Raw genomic sequence first — 21,140 nt, 5'->3', positions numbered from 1 at the left:
CTTCTATAAATTCTTTATAGTTCTATATGTTTTCCATATAATTCTGTAATGTTTTAAGCCTGAAATTGTAAAATGCCTTTAGATTTCTTTTATTGTTATTTGGCTCAATTTAAATACTAATTGTTACTTAAATTACTTAATTTTAATTGCATACATTTTATGTTTTTGTCTTTTAGATAAAACATGTCAAAATGTAGTTGACATTTTGTATTGTTCTTTATTCTGTGATCACAGGTACTGTATATTTTCATATTGTTTAGTCACATTAGTCAGTAGTTTGTTTAAAAAAAAATACTGATAATAAAAAAGTGAGATAAAGTGAGAGAGAAAGCATCACGACATTTCACTAAAAAGTAGTTGATTACATGCAAAAGCCCGTCATGGTGGAAATTTGCAGCTGCACATGCGCTAAAGTGTATGCAGCCAAGTGTGTGTTTGTTATCATGCAGTGTACAGTCAGCAACCAGCTGCAAAAGTTCAAGCTCCAGCCTTGTTTTCCCCCTCAGAAGTCCTGAGAGGCCTCTAGTGTTACATAACACTTCAGTTGCTGGGGCATTTTTTTCCATGCACTGCTCCCATAGATTATTTCTACGATCACTATTGTTGTGTGAGCTGCACCACTACTTTGTCTGTGGGATCACTCATAGGGCTTTTTCAAATCCAAATTCATCATGATTTTTCAAACTCTTTTTGAATATATGGACTTTACTGGTTGGCTTTTGTTTGGTTTTGTGTTGTTACTTTTAATTGATGTAGTTAGAAACTGGAGGCCTAACAACTTCCCCCCTGGACCATGGGCTGTGCCTTTTGTAGGAAATATCTTCACTGGAGTTGACTTCAAAACAATGGAGAAGGTTTGGTGAAGTTGCTTTTACAGTTTATGAAAAGTAACAATAGATCCATATTGGGTAATTTTGCTTATTGAAAGGTATCTTGTAAATATATTGAGCACCAGGAATAACAATAACAAATATGATTATAATTGCAACACAGAATATTTTTTTTTATCAACCGGTAATTTCAGAGGCATAATAATGTTTTCAAAGTGTAAGCAGGGTGGAATAAATAAAGCAGCAGCTCATGGAAAGTATGAACAAAACTACGATAGTTACAAGCAAGTGTTTTTATTTGTAGAACACAATCTCAGAAATACTTCCAGCTGGTAATTTTTGAATGATGTTAAAGGTCTTTGGCAGACGTTCATCTTAAAATAATTAGTTTGTCAATGCAGCTTGCTCAGGAGTATGGCCCTGTGTTCAGCTTGAGAAGAGGCAGCGAGAGAATGGTGTTTGTTTCAGGATGCAAGATGGTCAAAGAGGCTCTTGTTAACCAACTGGACTGCTTTGTTGATCGACCTATTGTTCCTCTCTTCCATGTTGTCTTCAAGGGCCTTGGTGAGTAAGTGAGCGAGCATTAAACAATAGGGGAATTTTACAAACATACAGAAATATTTGCATTCTACAGACTGCTTGCATGGATCAGGCATCTGATGATGAGACTGTTTGCTTTGTTAATAATGTGATGTCATATTCACAGGCATAGCGTTAAGCAATGGTTACCTGTGGAAGAAACAGAGAAAGTTTGCCAACACGCACCTGCGTTACTTTGGGGGGGGACAGAAGTCACTGGAAAAATATATTGAAGTGGAATGCCACTTTCTTTGTGAGGCTTTCAAAGATGAACAAGGCAAATACATTTTACTTTGCGTGAGTTGTTTTCAATGTATGAAAATGATTTTTACCAGTATGATTAACATCACTTGAATTCATATTCATATTTCTAGGAGGACCATTCAACCCCCACTACATGATAACCAATGCAGTCAGTAATATCATCTCTTCTGTGCTTTTTGGACATCGCTTTGAATACAGCGATCAAACCTTCCGCAAGATTCTGGAGTTGGACAATGAGGCCATTGTGCTTGCTGGCTCTCCTCGAACTCAGGCAATTCCTGTCTAATCTGTTGTGATTTTGTGATGACAAAACTAAGTGTTATTCTGACCTGAGGGTTTTGTGCATCAAACAGCTCTTTGATGTCTTCCCCGGTTTGCTGAAGTACCTCCCTGGACCTCACCAGACTGTCCATGCCAACTACGCAGAGATCATTAATTTCTTAAGGAAGGAAGTAGAGAAGCACCAGGAGGAGTGGAACCCTGATGACCCCCGTGATTATATCGATGTTTATCTGTCAGAGATGGAGAAGGTAACATATTTCCACATTTAAGTGAAGGTCTCCGGTGAAGGATAGGCTGGCATTGTTTCTACTTTACCTTAATACAATAGTTCTTTGCTGCAAAACAAATGTACATTAATTCATACTGACCATTAACAGATTGCTTTTTAATGTGCTTCCAATGTATATGATGAAGGTGAGGTCACAGGGACTATATGAATTATAATAATTTGGAAAGTACCTGGTGTCCCAAAGGTTGAAGCACACGTCCTTGCAGTGTTCACAGTTTAGTTCCTGACTGCACCCCTGTTGTATGTCATAGTTACTGTATATAGTATAGTATATAGAAAGTGAAGAGACATCAGTTGGTTGCAGTTACTGTACAATGAACCATGAGTTTCAGTCAGCAATGCTGAAATGCCATTATCCAATTACACTCTTAATATTTTACTAGAAAAGTAATATAGTAAATATTTGTCAAAAAGAAAGTCCACTATTTTGTTAATGATTATTATATACTGTATTATACTCTTGTTCAATTTCGGTAATAATCTACAAAGTAAGCACAGCCGTATGTAAAATATCACGAAATAACAGTGATTTCTGTACATTGACAGAAAAAAGATGATCCCCAGGCTGGATTCAACCTTGAAACCCTGGTGGTTTGCACCATCGACCTGATTGAAGCTGGAACGGAAACATCTGCCACCACTTTACGCTGGGGGTTCCTATATATGATGCACTACCCAGAGATACAAGGTTAAAATCTTAATAATCCCATTAAGCACAGAAGTATTCTTATGATAGGGTTAGGGTTAGGTTTTAGCTATTTTAGTCATAGTGGTCAATGAGTTGCCTTATGTACTTTTGAATCTGCTTCCACACTCAGAAAAAGTCCAGGCAGAGATAGACAAAATGATCGGACAGTCTCGTCAGCCTGTCTTGGCTGACAGACCCTACCTGCCCTACACTGAAGCTGTCATTCATGAGATCCAGAGGTTTGGAAACATTGTTCCTCTGGGATTCCCCAAAATGGCCAGCAAAGACACAACACTAGGAGGATATTTCATACCCAAGGTAAGGAACAGTGTGCCAGACTCACGCAGGGATAATTGTCAAGCTGTAAAAGAGTATTATTTATATACAGCTGACTTGTTTTCTAGGGCACAGCTACGACTACAATCCTTTCATCTGTGCTGTTTGATAAGAATGAGTGGGAAACTCCAGATGCCTTCAACCCTGAGCATTTCTTGGATTCAAAGGGCCAGTTCCGCAGGAGAGAAGCCTTCTTGCCATTTTCAGCAGGTTTGTTCTATGCTCCTTTGCTTTCAATAAAACTATTTGGCTTAGAAGAATTCTTTCTACTAATAATAGAATTCGATTAAGCTAAAGCTGCTGTCGAATATTTCCCCACAGGTAAACGTGTGTGCTTAGGGGAGCACCTGGCCAGAATGGAGCTGTTCCTTTTCTTTACATCTCTTCTCCAACGTTTCACCATCTGTCCTGTTCCTGGGGAAATGCCCAGCTTGGATGGTGTGTTGGGCTTCACCCATTCCCCCAAGGAGTTCAGGATATTAGCAGTACCTCGCTGATGTAATAAACAACTATCACTAGCAACAAGATATTTCGTTTTTAAATTACAGAATCAAATATTCTCAATCTCAGGAAAATTTAAAAAGTCAGTGATGCAGCAACTTGATGGTGAAACATCAAATATTCAGCTTAAACTATTCAACCAAAAACATTTAGAGGATGTTTACAAGTATTAAGTCAAAGGTGCTGGGACTTTAGTTTTATTTTAAAACAAAACAAACAAACAAATAAATAAACTGAAACCTGAACTGTGTGAAAAGATCTAGACTGTAAGATGAGAAACAACAGCTCATCATTATTAATTATTTTTATTTTTAATCTATGATATATATATGCATTGATCTTTGTTCAGTGGCCTGATGCATGTTATCTTTTTTGACAGGGTCATTAGATTCATAAACAGTTGGAACATTAAGGGTTACATCATGTAATGACTTGATAATTTAACACTAAGCCAGAGAACTTGCTACGTTAACAATCCATATTTTCATTAGCCTGGTGTATTAGCTCCATCTCTGTTAAGACTCATATCTGTTCATGAACACTCTTTGCGTTGATAAAAGTGCAGCTTTGATTTATAGGATACAAAAGGACAGTGCAGAAATGTTTTTTACCTTTTTTACCTACATTAAATAACAGTTATTAGGTGGAAAGTTTTCATCACCTTGCTGCATGTCTCTCTGTGTATGACAATCTAGTCAATCTCACACATACAATATATACATATAATAAGAGTAAATATGACTGAAAACAAAAACCCTTGCTGTCTAATATTTGATGGTGCATAAATTATTATTTTTGGCTTTTGAATATCTCAGGCAGTTTGGAAATCTCATGAATCACTCAGTGGAGTAAGATAAATTGTACAAATACGTAGTTCTTAAAAGAACATAAAACAATAAAAATAGCAAAAAAGAGACAATTATTTAGGTAATTATTAGACAATAGTAACTATTGCTACTACCACTAAAGGTTTCTCTTTTTTCTTCAACACTGTGTACTTTTCTGTTAATACAAACCATATTTTTTTGTGATGAGCAAATGCACACAATATATAAGGTGTAAAAAAACCTATTATAATAATTATTCTATACTATTAGGGTAATTATACTATGTTGCTTAATTACAAAATTATTTATATTAGTTGTGCTAATGTGAGAACGTTGACATAGTGGTTGTTATATTAAAAAACGTAACCCTATATCACCATGTTGGTATATTGAAACATGTAAAGTTGTTTGATCTTGTTGTTATTCTCAATTATACTCTAAAAAAAGTAGTAATGTCAACAATACATTACAACAAATGTCTTACATGCTTTTTGATATTATATGAGAAAGGCATTAGCCATTTTATAGTCAATCAGATGCCTTCTACTCCCACTGCACAATGTATTGTTAGCTTGACATGCCATGAACAAACATTGTGTAAAGGCAGCAGTAATGATCAAATATTTAATCTCTTATGCATCACTCATGGAATTTAGTTTTGTGTTGTTTTATACATAAACTATATTTGTGTTTGAAATGAATCCTTGTTATGGGTATTTTTATCAAATGTGATTTTTATTTAACATTTAATCTCATATTGAAATGAATGATTGAATGGGCTTCACCAAGGAACTAAGAACAATGCTGAAACCACTTCTGTTTTTATTAAGCAAGTTAAAAAGTTCATATGGTTTACATTCTTCAGGAAATGTACATTTTACAGACTTTGATTTTCATACAGAAATGAATGTCAGACACTGGCATCTGTGGGAAAAATAAAAACTATGACCAAGCACACTTAGTTTAGTAGTCTGTTTCTCATGAACAATTACAGCTATTTAAATACAGTAAAGATAACTTCATATGCTGCAGTATGTGGTTGTTTAGTGTGTACTTTGACATATTGTCTACAGCTGGCTGATCTCTATGGGAATGTGTAGAGCGTCTGTCTCGGCAGGCACAAGTACAAGTGCAAGTACAAGGTACAAGGTACAAGATAGTGGAGGAAGCTATAGTGAAAAAAGCTGAGAACTTTGTGAATCGACCATTATTGACAGATTTTACTTTGGAAATTTAGGTGCGCAAAAGCTTTTCCTTCTTACACCCTGTGTTACAAACAAATAAGCTAAGTATTAAAATGCTTAGTCTGCATGTTTGTATTTAGCTGGTCTGTTCATGAGCAACGGTGAAACATGGAAGAGACCTTGACGTTTTGCCTTGTCTACCTTACGCACCTTTGACCTGAAAAGAAGCATCTTAGAGCAGAGTATCTGTGAGGAGATCCGATACCTGCAGGAGGGGACAGTTCTCTGTCATGTACGTGGGTTCATGCTCTGATCATATATGAGTGGTGGACTTTGTTCTAAACTTTGAAAGATGACCAATGAATTTAAGGACATGCACAAAAAGGAGTCCAGTAAACGGAATTTACCTGTGTTTGAAAGTGGAAAATCAATACTTCTTCTCTTTCGGCTTTTCCCATCAGGGGTTGCCACAGCGAATCATCCTTTTCCACCTCACTCTATCATGAGCATCTTCTACCCTCACACCAGTCAACCTCATGTCCTCTGTTATAACATCCATATATCTCCTCTTTGGTCGTCCTCTTGCCCTCCTGCCTGGCAGCTCCATCCCCAACATCCTTCTACCAATATACTCACTATCCCTCCTCTGCACATGTCCAAACCATCTCAGTCTGGCCTCTCTGACTTTGTTGCTAACACAGGCAACATGAGCCGTCCCTCTGATGTGCTCATTCCTTATTCTGTCTAACCTGGTCACTCCTAAGGAGAACCTCAACATCTTCATCTCTGCTACTTCCATCTCAGCCTCTTGTCTCTTTCTCACTGCTACCGTCTTTAACCCATAGAGCGGAGCTGGTCTCACCACTGTCTTGTACACCTTTCCTTTGAGTATTGCTGACACTCTTCTGTCAAACAACACTCCTGACACTTTCCTCCACCCACTCCAACCCGCCTGCACTCGCCTCTTCACCTCTTTTCCACACTCCCCATCACACTGAACTGTTGCCCCAAGTACTTAAACTCCTGCACTTTCATCACCTCAGCCCCCTGTAACCTAACGCTTCTACCTGGATCTCTCTCGTTCAGACACATGTATTCTGTCTTACTACGACTGACCTTCATGCCTCTTCTTTCCAGAGCAAACCTCCACCTCTCTAGCTGTTCCTCTACCTGCTCTCTACTCTCACTGCAAATCACAATTTCATCTGCAAACATCATTGTCCAGGGTAGATTCCTGTCTGACCTCATCTGTCAGCCTGTCCATCAGCATAGCAAACAAGAAGGGACTCAAAGCTGATCCTTGGTGTAGTCCCACCTCCACCTTGAATTCCTCTGTCTGACCTACAGCACATCTCACCACCGTCATACTTCTCTCATACATATCCTGGACTACTCTGACGTACTTCTCCGCCACTTCCGACGACCTCATACAGTACCACAGCTCCTCCCTCGGCACCCTGTCATACGCCTTCTCTAAATCTACAAAGACACAATGCAGCTCCTTCTGACCATCTCTGTACTTTTCCATCAAAGCAAAAATGGCATCAGTGGTGCTCTTATAGGGGCATGAAACCATACTGCTGCTCACAAATCTCCACCTTCTTCCTAAGCCTGGCTTCCACTATTCTTTCCCACAGCTTCATTGTGTGGCTCATCAACTTTATTCCTCTGTAATTGCTGCAGTTCTGCGTGTCACCCTTGTTCTTAAAGATCGGAACCAGAACACTTCTCCTCCATTCCTCAGGCATCTTCTCACTCTCTAGAATCCTATTGAACAAACTGGTTAAAAACTCCACTGCTGTCTCTCCTAAGCACTTCCACACCTCCACAGGTACGTCATCAGGACCAACAGCCTTTCCACTCTTCATCCTTTTCAGAGCCTTCCTAACCTCATGCTTTCCAATCCCTGCTATTTCCTGCTCCACAACATCCATATCTTCCTCCCTTCTTTCCTTGTCATTTTCCTCATTCATCAGCTCCTCAAAATACTCCTTCCATCTTTTCTGCACACTCTCCTGGGTTGTTGGCACCTTTCCATCTCTGTCCTTAATCACCCTTATCTGTTGCACATCCTTCCCATCTCTATCTCTCTGTCTGGCTAGCCTGTACAAGTCCTTCTCTCTTTCCTTTGTGTCTAACCTGTCATACAGCTCAACGTAAGCTATCTGTTTAGCCTTTGCCACCTCCCTCTTCACTCTACGCTGCATTTCCTTGTATTCCTATCTACTTTCCTCAGTCCTTTCTACATCCCACTTCCTTTTAGCCAACCTCTTCCTCTGGATGCATTCCTGTACTTCCTTATTCCACCACCAAGTGTCTTTACCTTCTTTTCTTCTTCCAGACAACACACCTAGCACCTTCTTACCTGATTCCCTGATAACCTCTGCCGTAGTTTCCCAGTCATCTGGAAGCTCATCCTAATGATACACTATGGCCATCCTCCAAGGGCATGGCCACACCATACATGGCAAAAACAGGATTGAGGTGCCTCAAAGTGCTCCTTCTTCTAAAGTAGTAGCAATTCGACAGATTTTTCTGATCATGCCTTCTTCAGGAAACAAAAAGCTGGTGTCTCACTGGCCCTCCTCATCTTAAATACCGGAGAGGGGGATGGGCCAATGTCCAGTGCTCTTAGGGCCCAAACAAGCATGAAGGCTCCCCTGAATGACGAGAGCTGAGGTAGACCCTGGAAATCCTTGACCTATTACACAACTAGAGGAAATTCAATACTGCTGGCTTGCCATAGCACTGGTTGTCTCTCAGCGTCCAGGGAGGGTGTCTCATTGAGAGACGTCCAGACTAACAGACAACTCATAAAATGTAAATATTCTTTTAAAAATGTATGGTGGGTGTAGAATACTTTCTTAAACTGTAAATTATTGTTTTGCTGTCTTGCTAAACAATTTTGAATATATTGACAGGGTCATGAAGTCAGTTTTGTTGAATAGATGAGAGCACTGATGTAATGGTTATTGTCACATTATGTTTCTGTTTGGAAACTTGTGTACTGTAATCTTCTGTCCTCCAATTTGCACATCCTGGCTAATAACTTGAAATAAGAGTAAAATAAGGAGTAATTAAATAATAATCATCACTTAACAGAGGAGGTGATCTACAACACCATTTATCAACACAATTCAAACCACTCGTGCCGAGCCAAAGTAAATTTTGAAATGAGCGAAGACTGTAAACAATTTCAAAGACTTGAACTGAAAGATCAGTTCAAGCTTTATAAACATTGCTGTGCACTAACAACAAATATTTGCAAATATTTGTAAAAGAGTTGCAAGAGAACTAAAATAGGAAGCTCTAAATTGACAGAGAGAATACAATTTTAAACTGATGACACATTTTGTTTGCATTGCATTCAACATATGTATTTTTTTCTTCTGTCCTATGATCTAAAGCACTTTTGGCCTCAGCAAGAGAGTATGAGGTTATTAAATACCTGCAGGTTTCAAAACTGTATGTTTTTCCACAACTTAACTTTTTTTTCTTTCGTAATGTGCTGTATCTTACGGGAGTGCATTTTTTTTTTAGTTTGTTTGGGCAACCTATATGTGTATGCTGTTATAATGCAATGTACAGTCAGCAACCAGATGCAAAGGTTCAAGCTCCAGCCTTGTCCAGCCCCTTTCAGAAGTCCTGAGAGGCCACCAGTGTTACATAACACTACAGTTGCTGAGGAATGTTCCCTGCACTGCTCACATAGATGTTATTGTGGTGTGAGCTGCACCACTACTCTGTCTGTAAGATCACTTAGGGGGCTTTTTGAAATCCAAGTTCATCATGATTTTTCAAACAATCTTTGAGTATATGGACTTTACTGGTTGGCTTTTGTTTGGTTTTGTGTTGTTACTTTTAATTGATGTAGTTAGAAACTGGAGGCCTAACAACTTCCCCCCTGGACCATGGGCTGTGCCCTTTGTAGGAAATATCTTCACTGGAGTTGACTTCAAAACAATGGAGAAGGTTTGGTGAATGTAAAGTTTTTAAAGTATGTGCATGCAAGCGTATATCTCTATGTTGTGAATATACTGAGCACCAGAAATGACAATAATTACCTAATACGATAAAATTGCAACACAGAAGTCTAATCAATCAGTTTTGTCAATGCAGCTTGCTCAGGAGTATGGCCCTGTGTTCAGCTTGAGAAGAGGCAGCGAGAGGATGGTGTTTATTTCAGGATGCAAGATGGTCAAAGAGGCTCTTGTTAACCAACTGGACTGCTTTGTTGATCGACCTATTGTTCCTCTCTTCCATGTTGTCTTCAAGGGCCTTGGTGAGTAAGTAAGCGAGCATTAAACAATAGTATCTAAAGTGGATTTTACAAACAATATATTTGCATGCTACAAATTTTTAAGACAGCCAATGCATGCAGGACAAAACAGAGTATTAGTAAAAATATTTGATTTTTTGGTGTGATCACGAGACTACTTGCATGGATCATGCTTTAACATTTTTGCAGAGGTTGTTTGCTTTGTTAATAATGTGATGTCATATTCACAGGCATAGCGTTAAGCAATGGTTACCTGTGGAAGAAACAGAGAAAGTTTGCCAACACGCACCTGCGTTACTTTGGGGGGGGACAGAAGTCACTGGAAAAACATATTGAAGTGGAATGCCACTTTCTTTGTGAGGCTTTCAAAGATGAACAAGGCAAATACATTTTACTTTGCGTGAGTTGTATTCAATGTATGAAAATGATTTTTACCAGTATGATTAACATCACTTGAATTCATATTCATATTTCTAGGAGGACCATTCAACCCCCACTACATGATAACCAATGCAGTCAGTAATATCATCTCTTCTGTGCTTTTTGGACATCGCTTTGAATACAGCGATCAAACCTTCCGCAAGATTCTGGAGTTGGACAATGAGGCCATTGTGCTTGCTGGCTCTCCTCGAACTCAGGCAATTCCTGTCTAATCTGTTGTGATTTTGTGATGACAAAACTAAGTGTTATTCTGACCTGAGGGTTTTGTGCCTCAAGCAGCTCTTTGATGTCTTCCCTGGTTTGCTGAAGTACCTCCCTGGACCTCACCAGACTGTCCATGCCAACTATGCAGAGATCATTAATTTCTTAATGAAGGAAGTAGAGAAGCACCAGGAGGAGTGGAACCCTGATGACCCCCGTGATTATATTGATGCTTATCTGTCAGAAATAGAGAAGGTAACATATTCCACATTTAACACATTGCCTTAAAACAATAGTTAATAGTTCAATAATGAAAAAAGTTGAAGATTCCCTGATGTCCTAATAGTTGAAGTACAAAACTATCTTTGGAATTATCACAGTTGAAAGGTAGAAGCTAACAGATATCGACAGCCCTAAATTACAATTACAACATCCAATGACAATCCTCTTCATGAAACCCATGAAAGAGTCAGAGGGTTTCATAAAGAGGTGGAATAAGAAAGTACAGGAATGCATCCAGAGGAAGAGGTTGGCTAAAAGGAAGTGGGATGTAGAAAGGACTGAGGAAAGTAGACAGGAGTACAAGGAAGTGCAGCGTAGAGTGAAGAGGGAGGTGGCAAAGGCTAAACAGATTGCTTATGATGAGGGTGGGTGACCATCCAACCTAACGAGTTGGGGTAAGTAGACAGCACAGAGACAAGAGGATAAAAGCAACAGGCACAATCAGGGAGAATGCCAGCAGCTTCCTGGTGCATCTAGCCAGTGGGACCTCTAAAATTCAACCTCCTCCAATGAAGAGGACAAAGAAGACGGCTAGACAGTACAAGGTAGAGGTGATTAAGGTAATGATTAAGTGGTGGAAATGAGGCAGGAACCAGAACGGAAGTGAAGAGCGATTGTAAAAAAAAAAAACAGAAGTCGATATTGGCCGTGGCAGCTTAGTGCTTAAGGAATAAGAGGTGTAGTACGCAGGTTCACTGTCTTCTTGACCTTATTCCACGAGTAGTGCCCAAAACATTTCTTCCTGTGTCTTGAACTGGAAACACAGAATGACTTAAATCTAGTTAGTCTGTTGTTATCCCTTTCAGCTAAAAAACGTTGTTATATCAAATCAAATCAACAAGTTTTGGGGTTAAACATGCTGTAAACAGACACGTCACACATACGAACAATTAACTTCATATTTGATGAGGAATAAAAAAAAACATAAAAAGGGGTTTTTCTTTTGTGGTAAACTAATCCTGAGTGTGTTGTTACGCTGCACTTGTTTTAAATAACCCTGAACAAGGCAAAGGGTGTTATCCTCCACCTGTTCCTGCATCAAATGGGCAGGGTGACCAGCTAGTAAACGAGCCCCTCTCCTGTCTGGCCATTGTTGGGCTTGTAGAAGAGATTGGAAACCTACACAGAACATCTGTATCGGTATGGCATCTTCCAGGGCAGTGCTTTAGGGTGTACTCAAAGTTGGCAATTTGAGCAACCCACCTTTGTCACAACAGTGATTTTATCACCCAATAGTAAGCTTAATTTTCTCTACCTTCATTACTAACAGTTCTAACCTAATGAGCTGTCTAATGAGTTTTTAAGTTTGTTGTTCATACGTTTATTTTTGTGGAGACTTGTAAAATCTGCAAAGGCTAAAATGAGTGATTGGACCAGATGTTGTGGCTGGATAACATATTAATAAAATTCCCGTCCGCCATACTGGAGACTTGGGTTCATATCCTGGCTGTGGCCTACCTCCAGTAGTGTTGCTTTCACTGTTACAGGGCTACCTCACAATCTTCTGTTTACTAGATAGGATGCAAGTTTCTACTCATATTCTGTACTGTGCTTCTCAAGAGTGTATTCAATGACTAAGCAAACCTAGAAAAGTTTATAATAAACCCTCAGCAGTAACCTACATCCTGCACCACAAAAAAGGAAAGGAGACTTAACTGGGGGAGGGGTCAAGCCTGCATTTTACTAAATCAACTATGATTTCTGTACATTGACAGAAAAAAGATGAACCCCAGGCTGGTTTCAATGTTGAGACCTTGCTGTTTTGCACCATTGATATGATTGAAGCTGGAACAGAAACATCTGCCACCACTTTACGCTGGGGGTTCCTATATATGATGCACTATCCAGAGATACAAGGTTAAAATTACTACTACTAAATAACTAACCCATTAAGCACAGAAGTATTATTATGCATGTTTTAGCTATTTTAGACATAGTGGTCAATGAGTTGCCTTATGTACTTTTGAATCTGCTTCCACACTCAGAAAAAGTCCAGGCAGAGATAGACAAAATGATCGGACAGTCTCGTCAGCCTGTCTTGGCTGACAGACCCAACCTGCCCTACACTGAAGCTGTCATTCATGAGATCCAGAGAATGGGAAACATTGTTCCTCTGGGATTACCAAAAATGGCCAGCAAAGACACAACACTAGGAGGATATTTCATACCCAAGGTATAGGACTATATGCAAGACTCACCCAGGGATAATTGTCAAGCTGTAAAAGAGTATTATTTATATACTTGCTTTCTAGGGTACAGCTACGACTACAATCCTTTCATCGGTGCTGTTTGATAAGAATGAGTGGGAAACTCCAGATGCCTTCAACCCTGAGCATTTCTTGGATTCAAAGGGCCAGTTCCGCAGGAGAGAAGCCTTCTTGCCATTTTCAGCAGGTTTGTTCTATGCTCCTTTGCTTTCAATAAAACTATTTGGCTTAGAAGAATTCTTTCTACTAATAATAGAATTCGATTAAGCTAAAGCTGCTGTCGAATATTTCCCCACAGGTAAACGTGTGTGTTTAGGGGAGCACCTGGCCAGAATGGAGCTATTCCTTTTCTTTACATCTCTTCTCCAACGTTTCACCATCTGTCCTGTTCCTGGGGAAATGCCCAGCTTGAACGGTGTGTTGGGTTTCAACAATTCCCCTGAGGAGTTCAGGATATTAGCAGTACCTCGCTGATGTTGGCAAATTGCCAAAAGATCTTTCTTTTTTTAAAATACAGTATCAAATATCCTCAATCTCAGAAATTTTGAAAGTCAGTGATGCAGCAAATATTCAACTAAATACTCCACCGAAAAAAGTTAGAGGATGTTTACAAGTATTAAGTCAAAGGTGCTGGGACAATTTGTTTTATTTCACAGGTACTAAAACTTGCCTTCAATCTTTGTTATTAATACAGGGTTTAATGACTTTATTGAAAAATTGAACTGTGTTAAAAGGTCTAGACTGTAAGATCAGAAACAACAGCTCACTACAAAAGTCAAATGCAAAAGGACTTTGAAAGAATGTTTTTACTTTTACAAAGTAACTGTAAACTAGGTGAAAAGTATTCATCACCTTGCTGTATGTCTCTCTGTGTATGACAATCTAGTCAATCTTATATATATATTGTATATCTTTTATATATTCAATATATAAATACACTAACACCACTTGGATTTAACTAAGCAAATAGGTAAGAGTCTCTTACTAGATATTTACTATGTAGATGATTGTTTTTCAGTTGCCAACAAGTTATTCAACCCTAACTGATCCTGAGTGCTTTCTCATTTCTTAAACAACCATGTCGCAAGGCACATCCTGTGGTCGTAATGTTAATCTGCTTAAGAAGAGTCAAAATTTTGGCATGCATCAAGCAAAAAAAACATGGAGCTTGGTGGAACTACTAAAATTCTGTTACGAACTGTCTTCTTACGAACATTATTAAAAACTGTAAGGATAGTAGGGAACCATCATTTTCAAGGAAGAAATGTGCCAAAAAAAACGCTTGAATGATCATGATACCTTAAATGTTTGGTGAAATCAAATTGTGAAAAAACAATAGTAGAATCACAGTTATGTTTAATATCTGTGTGACGGGAAGTGTATATTAACAATAAATATGACTGAAAACAAAAACCCTTGCTATCTAACACTTGGTGGCGCATAAATGATTCTTTTTTTGCTTTTGAATCTCAGGCAGTTTGGAAATTTCATGAAACACTCTGGAGATAATTAAGATAAGTTGTACAAATACTTTACTTTGAGGTTCTCTGATTTCTTCTTATTCCTATTCTGTTACCACAAACTATATTTTTTTAGGCAATGAGCAAATGCAAACAACTTGTAAGTTCTTACATATGTACTATTCATGAGAATGCCAGTCTTCACAAAAAATTTTACAGTCGATCAGATGCCTCCTATTCCCACTACACTTTGTACTGTTGGCTTGACCTGACCCATTATGTAAAGGTGGTAAACACACACATGCAGCAGCTGCTTGTTTGATTCTCTTTAAACACGTGGCTCTTTGATCTTTTACTGAATTTTGACCTAAAGGCAATATTTCTGCTTATGTTTCTGTTCCTTCTCATACCAGACTTCCTCAATTACAAGAATCCTCCAAATTTTCCTCCTGGAACACTAACTCTCTCCTTTGTGGGGATGTTCAAGGAATGTTTTTAAGTGGTATTTAAGTGGGCTCTGGAGGTTCTGTGGGAGTAGAGGGAGGAAGTACGTGTTGGCTGGGGATAATGGGAACATAGGTCGCCTACAAGGGTGAGAGGCCAGTGGCGGAGGAGGGAAGGGTGGGAATATTCCACCCAGAGGAGAGACTTGGACCAGGATTGAACCTTGGACGAGCACCCTTGGATTGAACATGGACACCTGTATCTCATCTTATCAGAAGTCTCTCCAGAACCTTGGCACAAACTGATGGCCCCTTATGAAGAGACCACGTCTTAAGGGAATCCATGAAGACTAACACATGACAAAGCATGATTTCAGCCATCTCTTTGGCAGATGGCAGCTTGGGAAGAGGGACAAAATTGGTCAATGATGGTGAGTATAACACTTTCCGATGGAGGAAGACGAATGACAAAATCCAGAGAAAGGTGAGACCAAGGACAGCGAGGTATAGAGAGAGTGTGCTAAATCCCTGCAGGTGCTTGGTTGGAGGTTTTTTTCTAAACGCAGACAGCGTTTAGACTGCGACAAAGTGTTTAAGATAAGTCCTGATTAAAAACACATCAAAAAGAGCATTTTCATTCCACTTACTTCTAGCGGCCACTGTGTGGAAATGCACAGCACCTGAATCGGTTAAAGATTCGGTGCCTTGAGATATGCGCAGTAGCAGTAGTGTACAAGAGTGCACTATGTAATGACTGAAGCATGAATGGGCCCACCGGAAAACATCTCAGGTTGCAACGTGGCAACCTGCAGCGTGCAGATGATCATTGCTCAGTCTGAGTCAGATCCTCCAGCTGTTGTTCATGGCACCCAATTGCTTTGGCCTGGGCCTGAAGTTACCTAAATTGGCTGGGTCCATTTTTGTCAATTTGTTCTGTCAAACAAAAGAGACGCGGCCTCAAAAGCCTGATAGAGGCAGGCTGGAGTAATGCACCAAGTAACTCTTAAAGACCAGAGCTTGATCATTTTGAGAATTGTGGCAGAAGGTTAAGGTTAAAAAACAAAAGAAAAGAAGAAAATCAAGACAATCCTGATTAACATGTTTGTTAAGATTCCTAGTTACCACTTAAAGGATGTTTAGTATTCAAAGGTTCAAAAGAGTGTGGTGACTTCACTGAAAAAAATGAACTGTTATAATGTAATTTGTATTAGTACAGTTGCTGATATATCACCTTGTATTTAGGTAATATGGTAATGAGCATATTTAGGCATTTTTACTATACTGTTTCATGATTCTTGGCATGGCATAGGTCTATAGACGTGTTCATTGCAACAATTAGTGCACTGTCTACAACAATCACCTTTGTACAGACTGATTTATAGGTAATTGCACTGTCATTCTTACAATGCTGTTGTGCAATTTTAGAATACGTGGACTTCAGAGGGGTTAACCCAGGCATACACAGGCATTATAAAACTAGTTGTACCAAGCCAAAATAAGTTTTGAAAACAGCATACATTGGTTCTGCAGCTGCTGCAAGTTTGATTCTCTTTAAACATGTGGCTCTATAATTTTTTGCTGAGTTTCGACCTAAAGGCGATATTACTTTTCATCTTTCTGTTCCTGGTGATAGCAGACTTCCTTAAATACAAGAATCCTTCAAATTATCCTCCTGGACCACTGGCTCTCCCCTTTGTGGGTAATTTCTTCAGTATGGACACTAAACATCCACAATATTATTTTACCAAGGTAATGGCTGAGACACAGGTTGTTAAAGATGAATAGTAATGTTATTTCACAGATACGTCTGGAATGCTGTACTTATTAATTAGATTTTGCTATAAATATCTTCAACAATAGATTTTATGATGCTCACATCTGCTGGTAAAATTGTACAGTAACAGTTCTGACCTCTAAGCACACGTGACCACCAAATCTTTAATCACCATATATTTTGGGTTGGAAAAATTTATAGTCAAATTAGTTAACATGATGCAGAACATGATGTGTTGTTTATCAATTTGTTCCTTTACATATTGTCCACAGCTGGCTGATATCTATGGGAATGTGTTCAGCGTCCGTCTTGGCAGTCACAAGTGGGTGTTTGTCTGTGGGTACAAGATGGTGAAGGAAGCTATAATGACACAAGCTGAGAACTTTGTGGATCGACCATACAGTGCAATCACTGACAGATTTTACTTAGGAAACTCAGGTACGTAAATAGTTTTTGTTCCACTGTCCTAGGATGTTATGAAAGTAGCTCCCTTAAATTGTTAACCCTTCTTGATCTTTAGCTGGTCTGTTCATGAGCAATGGTGAAACATGGAAGAGACAGCGGCGTTTTGCCTTGTCTACCTTACGCACCTTTGGCCTGGGCAAAAGCATCTTAGAGCAGAGTATCTGTGAGGAGATCCGATACCTGCGGGAGGAGATAGAGAAGGAGAAAGGTGGTTCACACTAAAAACAGCACAACTTAAATAGCAGCAACAACCTTGTCTAAACAGTGAACTCCTCTCTTTCAGGTAAACCTTTCACTACAACAGGCCTCTTCAACAATGCTGCGTCCAACATCATTTGCCAGCTGGTGATGGGAAAACGATTCGACTACAATGACCACAACTTCCAGATCATGTTAAAATATCTGTCTGAAATTGTTTGGTTACAAGGTTCTATATGGGGTCTAGTAAGTTAACATTACCTTAAGTTTAAATTTACAGAGAAACAGCACCTCCATTATTTTTTAAAAAGGACAGTAGGTAATGTGAAAATTTCTGTGTTCTGTTCTACCTCACCCCTTATAGCTTTATCAGTCATTTCCAGGTGTGATGAAGCATTTGCCAGGTCCACACAACAAAATGTTCAGCAAATTCAACATCGTCCAAGACTTTGTTAGTCGAGAGGTAGAAAAGCACAAGAAGGACATAGACCACAACAATCCCCGGGACTACATTGATGCTTTCCTCACTGAAATGGAGAAAGTATGTGAACAACTGTTGTCCACACAGCACTATACAGTTGTCGCTCTGTTCTGTTCACCTGCTTATCATTTACTACTGTCTCTTTCTCTGTATTTCTGAATAGCACAAACCGTCTGACCTGGGCTTCACTGAGACCAATCTGGCTCTGTGCTCTCAGGATCTGTTTCTGGCTGGAACAGAGACAACCTCCATCACTTTGCAATGGGCTTTGATTTACCTGATCAAAAACCCTGAAATACAGGGTAGGTGACATGATAGTAAAGTGTTCACAGCCATGCCAGTTGGAACTAAACACAAAGCTGAGAATGATAGAAATGATAACCAAAGCATTTTTTGCATCATGTTAAATTATATGTAAACTAAATAAAAGAGGCATTATTACAGTAATACATTTTATGACAATCCATGCAACTTACTAGAACAAAGGTCAAGGGATTACAGTTCATCCATCTTGAAAAAATGGCAGTATTCAAAAATGTTCTTTTTAGAAAAAGTCCAGGCAGAGATAGACAGAGTGATTGGACAGAACCGTCTGCCCACCATGGCTGACAGACCCAACCTGCCATACACTGACGCTGTCATCCATGAGACCCAGAGGATGGGAAACATTGTTCCTCTTAATGGACTCAGAGTGGCTGCCAAGGACACAACGCTGGGTGGTTACTTTATACCAAAGGTACATTTAGTCAAACACTCTTAAGTCCAGTTTCTGCAGGATTGCTCGGCTTTGATTTAGGGATTTTGTTTTTCAGGGAACAACCTTGATGCCAATGCTGACCTCTGTGCTGTTTGATAAGACTGAATGGGAAACTCCAGACACATTCAACCCTGGACACTTTCTAGATGCTGAGGGAAAGTTTGTGAAGAGAGAAGCTCTGCTGCCGTTCTCTGCTGGTAAACAACATTCACCTCCATCTTACAAATAACCTGAATCAGAATTTACGTTGAATCCTGTGTTCTTACACCTTCATGTGTGTGAAACCTTCAGGGAAACGTGTGTGTCTTGGAGAAGGACTGGCTAAGATGGAGCTGTTCCTGTTTTTTGTCGGCTTATTACAGAAGTTTTCTTTCTCTGCTCCTGATGGAGTAGAGCTCATCACAGACGGAGTCACTGGAGGCATACGTGTACCAAAGCCCTTTAAGGTTTGCGCCAAGGTTCGCTGAATTATGCATCACAATCCCATTTTCATTTTACTAGTATGTATTAGAAAGGACTGAGTGAAAAACTTTAGAATAGAAAACTATAAGTCAGTCTGAACCCAGTGAGGAGGCGTTCATTCACTCTGCCAGTACATTTACAGTAATTTAGTTTGGGATGTGGTTTTACGGAATATCGTCTACTGATGGTACTGGATTTTGTGTGCATGAGACAGAGGTGGGTTGACTAGCTAAAAATTGTACTAAAAAAAGAGTAGCTGTACTTCAAAATAACATTACTCAAGTAGAGGTAAAAAGCAGTCATCCAAAATATGACTCAAGTTAGAGTAAAAAAGTATTCTGTGAAAAGACTACTCAAGTACTGAGTGACTGTTTCATTGTAATGTCCGATTTATATAGTTATTTTCTTAGAAACTATTTAAACACTGCAGCCAGTTAAAATTATAATGCAGACATTTCAAATAATAAAATTAGATGAATGAGGAAAGGTACGCAATAGATCCATACCTGCAGTGGCTGGACATGAAATGTACCTATCCAGCTCTGTGAAAGATAAATGGTTTTCAAAAGAATTTAGGCCTGTGCTATATTTTTACCCTTCTAATGTACAGGCTGCCACACTGCTGATGTTCCCTGAGCTTCTAACTCTTGCAACCCTGTGGTTTTGTCACTGACACACTGTACTCCTAATGACAGTAACAATAACAAATAACACATTCAGTTCCATTTGCTAGAGTTAACTTAATCAAAGGAGGATCGAACGCCATTTGCTGGCAATTGAAATAACAAAAAGCTAAAAGCTAAAAGCGCTACAGAACGGAAACTGTGCGATATAGGATATAAACGTTATTAACGATATAATAAACAAATCGTTATATACAGGACACAGTGATGTAACGCATTACTACCCACCTCTGGTGTGAGATTGAAGTTATTTAAGAGAATTTTTTTTAGCAACTTCCATTACTTACCTTTAATTTAAGTTTGTATATAGTCATAATAAACTGTCCTATTTCCATAATATTTTTAAATCATTTGTTAATAATAAATAAATATGTTGATGATTTGTGTCAGCAGTCATATACTTAAAACAAACCAACTGTAAAAAAGTTAAGATAAGAGTATTGATGTAGTGGTTGTAAATTTAATAAACTCTTATTTTAAATGTATGTAAAGTTGAAAAACAATTATTCCAATAAAATAACATTTCAGTAACCTGTGCCTCGCATATCTACTGTTCTAAATGTCTACTTTCCCTTTTTTTTTTGTTTCATTATGATTTAGCCATTAGTTCATAATGAACTTTCCTATTTCCATACTTTGTTGAAATAATTTGTTACTAACGAATAAATATGTTGTTCATCTGTGTCAGCAGTCATATACTTTGTAAAAACATAACATTACGTGCATTCATAGCTACACGATTGGAATCATTAAGTGAGGCAGAATTAAAAATTCTGCTAACAGCTGGTAAAACAATTAAAAATATTTAATCACTCAAATGACTATTGAATAATCAGATATGATGCACGTTAAATAATGTAGTTCCAAAATGCAAATTAAGTCCTGACGTTGAGTCAAAGAGTTTAAACTCAAGTCAACACTTTGTTTACTTTCTAAACAAAAGTGAACAGCAAGCAGAGAAACGACTGGAGGTGACAGAGTATAAGCAAGGCTCAAAATCGAAACAGGCAGAGATAAACCGAACAAAAAATTGAGATCACAGTCGTGATCAAACTTTTCACACGTATCACACTATCTCGTCCTGATATACATAACACTAAAATCATTCACTAACTTTTGCATTGCAGTTAAGTACATAAATATAACTAAGTCTTAAAATGATAGAGACAGTAATTGCAATGAGCCAGATATTGACAGTACATTTAAAGATCAGGAGGTTTGATTCAT

General features: G+C 38.7%; 3 protein-coding genes across 5 annotated transcripts; all 3 read left to right on the top strand.

The window, feature by feature from the left end:
- Positions 1 to 432: 432 nt before the first annotated feature.
- Positions 433 to 5,549, top strand: LOC113152305 (cytochrome P450 2J2-like). 2 transcript variants are annotated; one of them, XM_026345477.1, is made up of 9 exons: positions 433 to 854; positions 1,232 to 1,394; positions 1,537 to 1,686; positions 1,784 to 1,944; positions 2,027 to 2,203; positions 2,791 to 2,932; positions 3,063 to 3,250; positions 3,337 to 3,478; positions 3,590 to 5,549. In XM_026345477.1, the coding sequence occupies exons 1-9, from the start codon at positions 672 to 674 to the stop codon at positions 3,763 to 3,765; spliced, it is 1,482 nt and encodes a 493-aa protein (XP_026201262.1). In that variant the 5' UTR covers positions 433 to 671; the 3' UTR covers positions 3,766 to 5,549. The 2 variants fall into 2 exon arrangements, with proteins under 2 accessions (XP_026201262.1, XP_026201263.1); XM_026345478.1 differs by lacking the exon at positions 433 to 854 and having other exon boundaries at positions 865 to 1,394.
- A 2,967-nt stretch (positions 5,550 to 8,516) lies between these two features.
- Positions 8,517 to 15,186, top strand: LOC113152290 (cytochrome P450 2J2-like). 2 transcript variants are annotated; one of them, XM_026345457.1, is made up of 10 exons: positions 8,517 to 9,752; positions 9,900 to 10,062; positions 10,290 to 10,439; positions 10,537 to 10,697; positions 10,780 to 10,956; positions 12,699 to 12,840; positions 12,969 to 13,156; positions 13,236 to 13,377; positions 13,489 to 13,605; positions 15,064 to 15,185. In XM_026345457.1, exons 1-10 carry the CDS (start codon positions 9,570 to 9,572, stop codon positions 15,147 to 15,149), a joined length of 1,509 nt encoding a protein of 502 aa, XP_026201242.1. In that variant the 5' UTR covers positions 8,517 to 9,569; the 3' UTR covers positions 15,150 to 15,185. The 2 variants fall into 2 exon arrangements, with proteins under 2 accessions (XP_026201242.1, XP_026201243.1); XM_026345458.1 differs by having other exon boundaries at positions 9,718 to 9,777; positions 15,064 to 15,186.
- Positions 15,187 to 15,283: 97 nt separating this feature from the next.
- LOC113152303 (cytochrome P450 2J6-like) lies at positions 15,284 to 20,362 on the top strand. The gene is made up of 9 exons (XM_026345472.1): positions 15,284 to 16,842; positions 17,140 to 17,305; positions 17,388 to 17,540; positions 17,616 to 17,776; positions 17,895 to 18,071; positions 18,175 to 18,313; positions 18,560 to 18,747; positions 18,824 to 18,965; positions 19,060 to 20,362. Exons 1-9 carry the CDS (start codon positions 16,651 to 16,653, stop codon positions 19,233 to 19,235), a joined length of 1,494 nt encoding a protein of 497 aa, XP_026201257.1. The 5' UTR covers positions 15,284 to 16,650; the 3' UTR covers positions 19,236 to 20,362.
- The last annotated feature ends 778 nt before the right edge of the window (positions 20,363 to 21,140 follow it).

Source organism: Anabas testudineus, chromosome 4, assembly GCF_900324465.2.
Source record: "Anabas testudineus chromosome 4, fAnaTes1.2, whole genome shotgun sequence".
NCBI lineage: Eukaryota > Metazoa > Chordata > Actinopteri > Anabantiformes > Anabantidae > Anabas > Anabas testudineus.
Note: the sequence above shows the minus strand (reverse complement) of the source record. Positions and strands in the feature narration are given on the sequence as shown.